Raw genomic sequence first — 13,865 nt, 5'->3', positions numbered from 1 at the left:
CCTCTCCTTGTGGTGCCCCACTTAGACCCTACACATATACTACCTAATCTAATTTGGCTTCCACTGATCTCCCATGTTAGCAACCGGGGCCATTTTTAGGATCATGAGATTTAGAGCTAAAAAAATAGATTAAAAGTTAGTTATGGAATCTTGCAGTAATAAAAGGTTAACAAAGCAATTCATATACATATTCTCATTTGGACCTCATAACAACTCTATGAAATATTAGAGGCATTATTATCCCCATTTTACAGATGAGTAAATTTAATCATGGAGAGTTTCAATGACCTACCATTGTCACTTAGCTAATAAGTATCAAAGGCAAGATTTAAAGCCAGGTCTTCCTGACTCCAAATCTAGTGCTCTTTACATTATAGCATTCTATTTTTCTCTCTAGCAGGGAATCTAAACTTGGGCCCATGCAGTTGTTTTTATCAATATTTTGATAACTGTACTTCAATATAATTGGTTTACTTTGTAATCTTGTGGATTATATACAGTTAGGTTCTGATTAATACCAATAAAGAATCCCCAGAAGTGACTGCATTATTCAGATCTTCATTGCATATTGCCACAGGGCTAGAACAAATGACCATATTTTTACTATAATTATAACTTCTAATACTGCATATTGAAATACATGTTACTATTGTAGGGTATTCTTTATGTGCACTAATTAGGACCTGGCTGAATATTTTAAAACATTCTGAGAAGGGATCCATAGGGTTCACTTGTCTAGTGACTAGGCTAGAGCTCCTACAGAATAGCCCATTCATTTTACCAATAAGGGTCCTACACATCACCAAGGATGTGATGTCACTTTCCCTAGATCACACAGGTAGTAAGTAAGTGGCAGATCCAGGGCTGTTATGTGTCTAAACATGGTAGATGTTTAACAGGTGCTTGTGGGATAAAATTGGACTCTGCCCCTAAATCTGGTGCTCGGTGCTTCTCCTAAAGCCGTTGTCGTTGAGTCATTTTAGTTGTATGACTCTTCCTGAACCTATTTGGAGCTGTTTGTTTGTTTTTGGCAAAGTAGTTTGCCATTTCCTTTTACAGTTCATTTTACAGATGAGGAAACTAAGGCAAACAGGGTAAAGTGACTTGCCCAGAGTCATACCGCTAGGAAGTGTCTGAGGCTGGATTTGAACTCAGGAGCATGAACCTTTCTGACTCCAGTTCTGGTATTCTACCCACTGCACCACCTATCCATTCTGGAACCCTGATCTAAGTTATTGCTTTTAGCTCTAGTTCTTACTCTTTAAAACCAGTTCTCCCCACCAGCCATACCAGCCTCAGTCTATATGGTGGAATTAAAGACTTTGGATTCTGGTTCTCTAGCTTTTGATCAGGCCTCTCTAGGTACCAGAAACTGGAGAATTGAAGCAATCCAAATTGTTGTTGTTCTGTCATATCGAACTCTTTGTGACCCATTTGGGATTTTCTTGGCAGATACTGGAATGGGTTTCCATTCCTTTCTCTAACTCATTTTACATCTGACCGATTGAGGCAGAAAAGGTCAAGTGACGTGCCCAGGTCCCACAGTAAGTGTCTGAGGCCAGTTTTGAACTTGGGTATTTCTGACTCCATGCCCACTGCTCTATCTACTGCACCACTTACAAGATTCCTCAGCGGCCGTCTGAAGCGATTGATTTAAGCCTGGGCAAAGCCAGAACCAAGAAGGGGCCACTGCCATGTACCACTTAGTGATGGAGCCCAGTTCTGACCTTGCTCTCTGTCCCCTCTGTCTGGCTGCCTCCACATCTTGGATGGGGCACATTGAGACGGCACTATGGACTTGGGCTCTTCGTCATTCTGCTTCCCCATGTCAGCACATGGTTATTCTCCTTTGGAACCCAAACCTCCACGAACAATATCTTCCTCCTGCCCCCCAGCTGCGCAGGGTCCCTCTCCCCTTCACTTCTCCCTTTCTCCCTTGCCTCCAATCTCCCTAGGGTCCTCTTCTCTGCTAGGACTAAACTGATCACCTAATTTATGTTAACATGTTAATGACTGATAGCGGCTTGATTGTCTGCCTAACCATTTCTATACCCTTTATACCTCCCCAAGAACACCTGTATTTTAACATTAGCCTTCAGTGCCTCCAACAAAAGGAATGAGAAATTGGGGATGACTAGATATATGAGGCAGGGCCTATGCAAGAAAGAGTTACCAGTGGGGGCTTTCTGAGCTTCAGTTTCCTCAATAAGGAAGTTGGACTAGATGGCCATAAAGGTGCTTTTCTGATATAAATGTTAAGGGCTCTGCCACCTGGGGAGGGGGTGGGGGCAAGGAGGGGAAAAGTTGGAACAGAAGGTTTTGCAAGGGTCAATACTGAAAAATTACCCATGCATATATCTTGTAAATAAAAAGTGATAAAAATAAATAAAAAACTTATAGAATATTGAACATCAATGAGTCCAGACCCTCACATTATAAAAGAAGAAAAGTAAAAAGCAAAGACACTGCTTTATCACTATTACATAAGCATTAAGTGTAAGACCCAGCATTCAGGCTGAAGTACAAGGTTTAAAACTAGCTTTCTATTTCTCTGTACTGATTCAAAAATTTAAAAATGGCCTCAACAAAAAAAAAATAAGAAGAAAAATTTTAAAATTAAAAATAAATAAATGTTAAGGGTTCTCTTTCATAATGGCTGATATAGATCTGAGTTGTTGCTTACTGCTGTTGATACCATCTAATTGCAACAATGGTAACTACTTATGAATTACTAACAAGCTACTTACTAGTTTAATCTCTTTAAGCCTCAATTTCTCCCAAAGTGAAAAAGTAAATAATCTTTTCCCCACTTCCCAGAAGTGCTGCTGCAGTGCAATCATCCCGAGACCCACCCCAGATTCTCAAGTGTTGTATCAGCATCTCATGAGCCCTGCCAGGGTCAGCAAACCTCTGAGTACAGTCAGGTACAGGGATGAACTGAATACCCATCATCTGAAAACCAGACTAACTTAGGCTGAGCAGCTCATCACCAAACTGGCTCCAAACTAATGCATTTTTCAACCAAGGATATTCATAGACTGACTCCCAAAACTCACAGGGAGCCTAGGATGTTGAAATTCAATCTGGAAAGGTCTTTGGAGGTCATCCAGTCCAATCCCCTTATTATACATATATCTATCCCTCACTTTTCAGGTTCTTGTGAAGGATGCACTTTGTAAACCATAAAGAGCTCCAAGAATCTGATTCCTTGTCTTTGTTTGTTCGGAGTCATTTCCTCCATGTTCCACTTTGCTAAGAGTGAGATGTTTTGCTCATTTTATTTACTCGCAGTCTGCTCTGACCTAGAATAAGATGGATTTGACAACATAGCAAGCCAAAGAGGAGTGAGAAAAGCTCAGGCTGCCATAATGAAATGACCTGGATTCAGATCCTGCCTCTGACCCTAGTTGTATTACTCAAATCAAGTCACTTAATTTCCCTGACTCTCAGTATCCTCATCTTCAAAATGAAAGGGGAAGGGGGAACTTCCAATTCCATATGTATAACCAAATAACTATCTCAGGCCAGGTTAAAACAGGGTTTGCAAAGAGAATGAATGAGACTGGGACCCTTAGGACAGTAGCCTTTAATGAGGAACTGTGTCCAACATAGATATGAGCCCCCAGAGAGCCAGTGCTCATCTGCAACTCAAGGTAAATCCAAAAACGGGTCCCAGTGGTAATCAGAGAATCTCAGAAAGTGATCCTTGTCTACCCTTCCTCTCTTCTAGTCTCCTAAATCTTTTCCTCCCCAAATTAGAGAACCAATAGGTGAGAAAAAAGTCTTTGTACTGGCAACAACCTGTTTCCTTGCAATTTCAATGCCTGAAGCCTAGATAGGAAAGATGGGCCTCTCCAGGCCTTAAGAGAAGGATGTTAGAAAGTGTTCCTTTACCCTCCCTTCTGCCTTTGGTTCTATGTGCTTCCTTAAAACTTGTGTAAATAGTTGTGATTTCAGATCCTCCTTTCCCTCTCCACTCCAGCTGCCTAGTCTGCCATCCCAGCTTCATTGATTCTACTCATTGATATGCACAGTGAAAAGCTGATCAATGCAGTGGAAACAGGTTTTCCTGTCAAAGTCCCCAGGAGCCCAAAAGAAGAAACCAGAAAGTGGTCACCATTCTAACCACACTCCTTTCTCTCCCAGTTTAAAACCTCATTGGGAATCTCCTTAGCATTCTAGTTCAGTCTTTTAAGTAAATAAGTATAGATTGTTTCAGAGAGAGAAAAAATGCTATCCCTAATCATTTAGTCAGTTAATTAGTAGGGTTTCAATAACCCCTATAATGTGTCCTTTACTATAAAGAATATAAGTATAAGACTGTGGGTATTTAGAGGGAAAGAGGTGATAAGTAATGCTTGTCCCAAGATGTGTTGACCACAACACTATTCATCCTATGCTTAAGTCACAGTCCCTGTCTTCATGGAGCTTATAGCCTACCTGGAGAAACTTAACATGCAAACATGAAGCATTTAGAGAGTAATTACATCACTGTAAGCTGGACATCATGTGTAATAGGTATCATTTCTTGTCTTCTCAATCGGTGAGGGAAAGGTAGAAAGAAGGAGACAATTTGGAGCTGAAAATAAAAATAATTGTTTTTAAAAATATAAATAAACTAGATGTTTCTGAATCTTAAGTACAACAGGAGTTCTATGAAAGGAATAATGAATATGGCACTTCAGTGGCCAGAAAGTGCTGTGTAATAAATAACAAAACTCCAAGCTGGACTTTGAAGGATGGCTAGAGTTTGGAATAGGAGAGAGGAGGAGGGGGAGGCATTCTGGGGTAGAGGAATCAGATATTATGGTGTCCCATTCCCTCACAAAAGAAAGCAGCATTTCAGAAACTAAGTATTCTTAGTATGTAATTTGTTTATATATATATATATATATATATATATATATATATATTTATACATATTACAGATAATTATATATGTATATATAAATTTGTATACATTATTGTAGCTTTCATTCTACACATAAAGACGTTTCCTCTGTAAGGAATATGAGTAGAAAATCAGGACTGGAGGAAAATCCTTTGAAATTCTTTAGAGAAAGTCTGTGAATTGATATGAAGAGTCCTAATTTTCTAGAAAGTTAAGAAGGAGGAAGAAAAACATTCTTCTTTTTCTTTTCTTTTTCTTTTTTAATGTATTTATTTAAAATGAATGCAAAATAGAAAAAAACAAAAAGAAAATAAAGCATTGTTATGTGCATAGCAAAACATGAAAAGATTCAAAATATTTAACAATAAATTTCCATTTCAAGAAAGTCTATATTATAATAGAACACATTGTTTTCAGAACTACCCACCTTTTCTTTGCTTCCTTAGAGGTTTTCTTTGGTTTTCTGTTATACACTTTTTTCCCCTTTTCTGCCCCTCACCTATATCAAGCAAGATATACAGTTAAGCATAAATATATTTATGTATACACACACACACATACACACACATACATATACACACACATTCACTTTACAATCCAGAGACACTGGTCTCCTTCTGGTCTTTGAACAAGAGACTACATCACCTAATGCTAAGTGAGTGTATTCACTAACTATCCTTCATACCCATTACTCTCTCTGTCTCTGTTTCTCTTTGTTCTCTCTGTGTGTGTCTGTCTCTCTGTGTCTCTCTCTTCCTTCTCTTCCCCTTCCTTCCCTTCCTTTTTTTTCCCTTCTCACCCCCCCTTTCTCTGTATATCTCTTCTTTTTTTTCTCTGTGTCTCTATCTCTCACTGTCTCCATCTCTGTTCTCACATCTCTAGCTTCCTTGGTTTCTTTCACATTTTAGCAGAAGTCCTAACTTTGAAGAAAACTTTCATCTTTCTTAATCTTTTGGGCTTTCTTTCTGAGACTTCCAATTTTATCCTATCCATATTTTGTCTGTACATAGTTGTTTGTCCATGGTCTCCCCTATTAAACTGTGAGGTTCTTGAGAGCAGTGGCTAGCCTTTACCTTTCTTTGTACCTCCAGAGATTAACCCAGTACTTGGTACACAGTAAGCATTTAATAAATGCTTGATGACAAGAGGCTAGAATCCTAGCAAAGTGGCTCCATACAACATACTTCTGAAGAAAAAGTCAGCTGAGCTGATGAAGGATCCTTCATCAATAACTGGCACCAAAATTGCAGTGGAATGGTAGAATAAGAGGGAACTTGACCATAAGGGACTTTCCTATACCCCCTCACTGAATACTCTTCAGATGACCAAACATCCAATTTAGCCTTTTCCACCTGACTCAGAAAACAAAGCCAATTTTTTTAACTTAGAGAAATCAAATAAAACTCATATTTTGTACTTGGGTTTGACTCTACTGCATAGGCAAAGTTGACTATTTCATATAATATGATTTGAGAAACACCAAAGGTTCATTTGCCTGTGAATGTTTCAAGCTTCAGCCTCCCATGGGTTTAAAAATGACTGTTACTAGATTCTTTTAAATATGCCTAAAAATTTACATTTTAATAGGAGCTCTTACATTGATATTGTCTCCAGAAGGTCCCCGTTAAAATACAAATACTTCTTCTAGGGAGGAGCAGCTCATTAAGAGACATTAATACATTATCATTTTGTCAGTTCTAGAATAGAGAAAAAGAGTCCTGAGAATATAGGACAGAAAAAAAAAATCAGAATGGAGGAAGGAACACTGTATGGGATACTGCCCAAAAAAAGCGGATGAGGTGGTATGGTATGAGTTCTTAGCAGCAAACGATACTTGATAAAGAAGTGGGGATTCATAATTCACAATTATGCCTAGAACCAGCTTTAACTATAAGAGTGCACAAAATCTCTATTGGGAAGTAGAGATTGAATATTAAAGCTTCATTTTCACTGTGGCCTCATAGGGCCCTGTTTCCACATTTTTATAAGGCTAAAAGGTAGATATTTGAAATTGCTGCATTCACCTTTCTCTTCCATACTTCCCTAACACTTTTACCCACCATCATCATTCCCATATCTGTAGTATTTCAAGGTTCACAGAACATTTCCTCATAACAATCCCCTTAAGTAGGTGGCACAATCATGCTCTCTGTCTTATAGACACAGAAGCTGAGATTCAGATCAAATGACTTTCCTATGGTCACACAACTCATATACATCAAGACAAAGTTTGAAACTAGATCTTTCTGACTTCAAAACTGATCCTCTCTCCACTAGGAAACATGGTCTCTAAATGACTTCACCTGAGTTTGCTGATTGTTTTGTTAGTTTTTCTTCTTCCTCAGATCACTGAGCAGTTCTGTCTTCAGATCTCCCTAGCAGAAAGGTCCTTAAGCTCAGGAGCTCAGGGTAGTTGCTTTGTTTGAACATTATCGTAGGATAATGGCTGTAGAGGGACCCAGAGAAGGAGACTTGTAAACATATCATGAATGTTGTAGTGATTGTGCAAAAATAGCAGTTATGATATAGATTATTTTTACATAGTAGTTTCATTAAGTCCAGAACGAAAAGGGTATCTTACATTGCATCTATTTCAACCCTTCATTTTACTGAGGAGAAAATAGTAGTTTCATAAGTCTAGAACTAAAAGGATATCTTACATAGCATCTAGTTCAACCCTTCATTTTACTGAGGAGAAAACCAAAGCTTAATTATTGTTGTTTGTCCTACATTTTGGAAGGGTGCTATGACATTAGGGAAGAAGTGCCATGACTTACAAGTGAGTTGGATTTCAGTGAGAGAGGGCGGTGCAAAGTTACTAGCTTCCCTTTTTCCTCTGGAGACATCTGGGTCCAGTGGCAAGGCATAGATCAGGATGACTGGAGATGGTCCTGGATGCAGTGAGAGACTTAGTCCTTTTTAAGCTAAAGCCTTTAACAGATCTCAGTTTGTAAGAAGCAATGCCCATTCAGTAATTAAAGCTAGGTAAGAAATGAGACAAAGAACATCCTTTTAAACTAGTGGGGGGAAAATCTATCTGGGAGGGAAAGACTTTTAGAGTTTCTAGTCAAAACAGAAACAATTGCTGCTTACATTCACTCTGAACCATTAAAAGACCAAATAATGACCAAATGAGATTTGGCCTAGGACTTATTGGCCAATCAGTGAAAACCAGAGTGATTTGGGTTTAAAGTATGTTCCTTAAAAAAAAAAAATCTGGCCCATAAATCCCAAGATATCTTGTGAGGTATAAAGTGACTTAACCAAAACCACACATTAGAAAATAGAAGTGGTATTTGAAACCAGTTCTCCAGGTCTAAATGTAGCCCACTTTCTATAGACACATTTTTACCCATAAGTAAGGTGGACAATTTCAATGAAACCCTGAAACCTTGCTTTTGATGTGAAAAAGATTTCGTTATCATCGCTAAGTGACTGAGCGGTGGTCTCCTGATGGCATATTAGATTTCCAACTGGAAATGATGAAGAAAAGGCTTGAGATTTCCTTTCTGTTTTAATTATGATTTGATGAAAGATGATGTGGTTTAATAGAAAGTTCAGGCTTAGTAGCAAAAGACTAGGTTCTCATCCCCATATTACAGAGTACTTTGTCAAGTCACTTAATCTGAAAAAATTTAATCTCCTTATCTATGAAATAAGAATTATAGTAATAGCCCCCTCCCCACTGCTCTGCTTTGATGGGGGTGAGGGCAAAAGATAGGGTGGGAATGGAATGGATGAAAAGATGTTTTGGTGAAGATCAAAAGAAACAACATGTATGAAAATGCTTTGGAATAAAAAAGCTTCCAAGTGTTGGGCAAATATGAAATAAGAATATAAAATTAATGTGCAGTAAAAAAAAAAAAAAAGGCAAATCCCTCCAAAGCTAATTTGCTTTGCAGTCAACTCAAGTGTTTGTTGTGAAATGCAACCTCACCCTTAGCAAGAGCTTCACAAAGTTTGACCAGACTCTCAGAAAATTGCCTGCCTTGTAAGAATGGAAAGTTCACTTTATTCTGAAGGGAAAGCAGCTGTCCCCACCTGATTTGCATTTTACACAATGCAGCAGAAAATATTTAAGTTGACAAATAGGATATTTAATACTGCAACAGATACTTGGCAGTTAGTTTTTAACAATTGTTTCAAATGTGATTTATTTGCTATTATAAAAAGGGCATTGCTATGTGAATATGACTCGGAAATTAGCTCCAGTTTAGTGAGAGGCCTTGACTGCCTGACCTCTTAATATCCTTATAATGATGCCATTTACCATTCAATGCTTAGTCAAGTCACTCACTGCTAGATTTGTTTTAAAGGAGGCCACTGCAGGGCAGAGGCGCTACGTGTGCTAACACACTGCCTTGGCGGGTGAGGCACGTGCTCTACCCGCCTTTTAGCAACGAAGAGGGGGCGGGCACTCAGTCAAGTCCTGGATGAAAATGGCTGAGATTCTAGTTTCCTATAGCGAGAGGGCATCATTATTAATTACAATCCACTCCAGTTAGAACAGGCATCGCGTTTTCTCTGGGAAATTTTTCTCAAGGTAGTCCGAACTGCTAAGTACAGTGAACAAGCTTTTGACCATCTAGTACTTCCTGCCTTTAGTTAGTCCTTGGTAGAGAGAGTTTGCTCAAAGAGCCAAGGACATCAGTGCCTCCGTTAGTGGGGTGATGGTGCTTCATTTTCAGAAAACCAATGACATCATGGAGTGATGACTTAGTCAAGGTGGAGTTATACAATGGAGTCTGAGAACTGGTCTTCCCAGCCTGATCCGGGAGCTGCTAAGTCTCAGCACAGAATCCAAAATGACTCTCATCAGTAAGCCCCCTAACTGATACACTCAGCAATATTGACAGCAGTAGTTTGTGAGATCCCAGAACCATAGATATAGAACTAAAAAAGACCGTGGACCATCAAGTTCAATCCCCTCCTTTTGTAAAAGATGTATAAGGGGTCTGGAGATAAGTATCAAAGGTGGGCTTTGAACCCCTGTCCTCTGACCTCAGAGACAGTGTTCTTAGAGGGAAATAAAGGAATAGCATAGGCTCATAATGTAGATTTAAAACAAAAAGGGACTTTAAAAGTCATTGAGACCAACTCCTTCATTCTGTTGTTATTCAGTCATTTTTAGTCATTTCTGACTCTTCATGACCCCTTTGGGGTTTCTTTCTTGGCAAAGACACTGGAGTGGTTCTCCATTCCTTTTTCCAGTTCACTATACAGATCAGGAAACTGAGGCAAAGTGCTTTCATTTCAATCTCTCGAAAAACCTTTGGAGCAAGTAGTAGAGATATTACTCCCCTTTGAGAGATGAGGAAGTGGAGACACAGTGCAGTAGAGAGACCTGGCTAGACTCATTAATAGCAATGCTGATATGAAATAATTAGGCACTACTCTTCCTGACTCATAGAGTCTTGTGCTTTCATTCTGTGGCATATTGAAATTCTTGGAGCATATGGCCATTTTCTTTTCCTATAGCCAGCCATGACCAGAAGGACAGGAGGTTCAATTCTGCTCTTTTCTCCAGCAGGGGATGAGGCCTTTGTCACAGCAGTTCATTCTTTGCATCAGGCCCTCTTCCTCCTTTCCATTTCACTGCCCTACAACTCCCACCCCAACCAATTCCCTAAACTTTATTTTTACCCAATTTTCTCAATGGAATTGAGAAATTTCTTTGCTTTACCCATTTTAGAAATGTTCAGCCATGAGCAGAAAAATCAAAGACTACCTCAGCTTTCCTGAATTTAGTTAACTCTCCTCAAATAAGGTAATGGGACAATTGGGTCGATTTTCTCTGCTGAGTTATTTGCACTCCTGTAAATGCAGTGATTATCTTGACTGTTCTGATTAGGGGTTTATGGCAGCTCCATCACTCAACTGAATGATGTAGAAATGGAAGCGAAAGGTATCTGCTCCATCACATTCTCACCTTTTTTTTTATTGGTCTCATTTCTTCCTTTTTCTTCCTATTTTGATTAGATATGGGCAACAGACCTTGAACTTTTTTATAGTGACCAGCTTGCCTTGACACAGCTCGTTTTGTATGTGACCAGAGGAAATCTGGATTTCAGGTCTAGTGTCTTAGAAGTGACACCCTCTGTAAATAAACTTGAAAGTTCCCTCAGCCAGATGGAGATAGAACCGGTAAGTATTAATCATTCAACTAACATTTCCTGAATATCTACTGACTATACCCTAGCCTGTGCTACAATAGAGGGGAATGGGGTTATGCAAAAATGAAAAAGACCCAATCCCTGCCTTCTGGGTTGGCTATCCTTTTCAGGAGATAAAATAGACACAAGAAAAGCTGACTAACCAATCAATGCTACTACAATTAAAAGGTAAAGGGTTACTGAGGGGAGAAAAAAATCTTGGCAACAAGTTTCTCTGATAAGGTTCTAGTTTCCAAACTCTGTAAGAAAATTATTCAAATTTTTAAGAATAAGAGCTATTCCCAATTGGTTCCCCTTTGATAAACAGTCAAAGAATATGAATAGTAATTTTTAAAGGAAGAAATCCTTGCTATTAATAGCTATAAGAAAAGTTACTTAAACATATAAGGTAATATGTGGTCAGTGTTGAAGAAGTGGCAAAGATGCCAAATATCATTGGAGCTCTGCATGGGAAGAATTCCCTGTGAGGTGGATTCATCCAGAAGACTTCATGGAAGAGAAGAAATATGAGTTAAACCTTGAAGGACAGGAATAGGTAGAGAGAAGAATTGGGAAGCATTTCAAATAGGGAAAAATAGGTATATGTCAATGTCATTATCAAATAACATTATTGAGCACCTACTTATACAAGGCTCTTCTGCCCTAAAAGCTACACCATCATCAGAACAAGTATACTCATCTTAGCAGCCTCCCATTTATAATAAATAAGATCATAAGGCCTCAGGAAGGTAAATGGCTAACCTAAGTCATTATCCAAGTTCGCAAAGCTAGTAAGTGGCAGATCTGGGATTCATAGTTTTAAGTCCAAACTTATACTCTTTCCGTAACTCCTAGGCTGAGCAATCCCTATCTTGGGAATCCAAGTTTTAAACATTTTTAATGAGATGCCTCAGAGTAGTTCAACTGATTTCTTCCAACTTTAAAATTCTCTTATTTTTTTAATAAATCCTGGACATGTGGCAGTTCCAGAAGAAAAATCATAAAGTACTCATTGTTAACATCACCTATATGTCTAGGTAGGCAGTTGAATAATAATAAATATAATGATTAGCATTTTATAGTACTTTAGCATTTATAAAATTTCCATATTTTATCTATTTTGACTCTCACAATAATTCTGTGCTATAAATCCTAACATTATTCCCATTTTGCAGATAGGGAAATTGAGGCTAAAATAGAATAAGTGTCTTGTTTGGGATCATATCACTAGTAAATGCCTGAGGCAGTATTTGAACTCAAATTTTCCTGACATCCATTGTGCCACTTAGCTGGAAAGATGCACTGTGAAGGAACACCTCCTTATATGGCTATCACTCTTTGTGCTAACCTCATCTGCTTAACTTGGACACAAAAATTTAATCATCAAGCATTTATTAAGCACCTACTATGTACTAGGTACTAGGGGTACAAAGGCAAAAGTGAAGGTTCATGACCCCAAGGATTTTACATTTTAACAGAGGAGATAACATGAACACGCAACACACAAACATGTGAGAAAACATACAAAATAATGTAAACTTGGGGGAGGCAGGGAACCTTAGCTGGAAGTGACCAGGAGTCCAGGAAAGACAGAGCAGAAAACAAAGCCTGAGCCTAGTTGTCTTGAAGTAAACGAGAGATTTCAAGAGGCAGGGGTGAGTATGGTATCTGTTTTATGCATGAGGAACAGCTAGTTCAAAGAGCACAGACACATGAAATGGTGTGTCTAGTGTGAAGAATAGCAAGGAGGCCAGTTTGGCCAGACCATAGATTTAATAAAGGGGTGGAAGGTCTAATAAGACTGAAAACATAATAAGGAATCAGATTATAAAGAGCAAAATTTGATTCAAAGGGAAAGATGGACAAAGAAAGATGGCCCCATGATGAGCAAGTCCTAATTGCCTGCAGAAAGGAATTCTAAATCCCTATCTCCAGAGATGTTCACCTCTCTGTTGGCCTTTCAGTAGCAAAGAAAAATGTAGAAACCCACCTCTTGTCCTACTGGCTATGAGTTTCAGGATGGGCCATCCCAAATTCAGGCAATTTCTAAAAGAATGCTGCAGATGGTGGTGGTATTCAGTCAGTAGTCTGCATTGAATGACAATTTGTGGCTTTAAATATGTTGCTTCAGAGATGTCTAGCCAAAAGCATATGTTGTGTTTTGTATGAGAGACACGCTCAATGGTTTCCCCCATTGTGCCTGCTGGCTTCCTTCCTAAATGCAGACAGTATTGTGGAAATCTTCAGAGAAAGAGTCTTGCAATACTCGGACACGGGAGAGGAAAGCACTATGGTGCTGAATGGTCTGAAAGTCCTATAATTCTAGAAGGAGAGTGTGCTGCTTGTTACTATAATCAAGTATGGACCAGAATGTACTTTTTTGATTTTTAGAAAGATAAAAGCCTCAGTTTTGGTGTGAGTGGAAGTGTGTACTTATAATTGTGTTTGTCTTTGTGCTCAGAAGTACACACAGATATGCCCAGGTACACACAGGTATATACAAGTATGGATAGCCTGCATTTAAAACCAAACAGAAATTTTACTTGAAAACTGTGCAGATTATGATTCCATTTTTAGGAAAAGGAAGCTGTCATCTTATCCAACTTGACAATGCTTCTTTGAAGAATACAAGGAAAAGAAGGGCAAAAACAAAATGCTTATGAAAGTACAAAAGATTTCAGAAACCATAAAGTACTTCTGACTTGGAAAGACATTTTGCATAAGGAGAGTCAGGGCAAAAACTGAACAAAACAAAAACTCAAACTTTTTTCTTCTCATACTCACAGAAGTGATATTGTCCCATTCCTGCCCTAAAAGAAGAT

General features: G+C 38.6%; 1 protein-coding gene across 3 annotated transcripts in view; it reads left to right on the top strand.

Annotated features, from left to right (window-relative positions):
* The window catches only part of IQCH (IQ motif containing H), a 289,727-nt gene that overhangs the window by 251,996 nt on the left and 23,866 nt on the right, over positions 1–13,865 (top strand). For all 3 annotated transcript variants that reach the window (XM_031955329.1, XM_031955330.1, XM_031955331.1), the window contains one exon: positions 10,871–11,035. In XM_031955329.1, coding sequence (XP_031811189.1) covers positions 10,871–11,035 — 165 coding nt within the window. The remainder of the gene's footprint in view (positions 1–10,870; positions 11,036–13,865) is intronic.

The sequence above is a fragment of the Sarcophilus harrisii genome, chromosome 2 (assembly GCF_902635505.1).
Source record: "Sarcophilus harrisii chromosome 2, mSarHar1.11, whole genome shotgun sequence".
NCBI classification, from domain to species: domain Eukaryota; kingdom Metazoa; phylum Chordata; class Mammalia; order Dasyuromorphia; family Dasyuridae; genus Sarcophilus; species Sarcophilus harrisii.
Note: the sequence above shows the minus strand (reverse complement) of the source record. Positions and strands in the feature narration are given on the sequence as shown.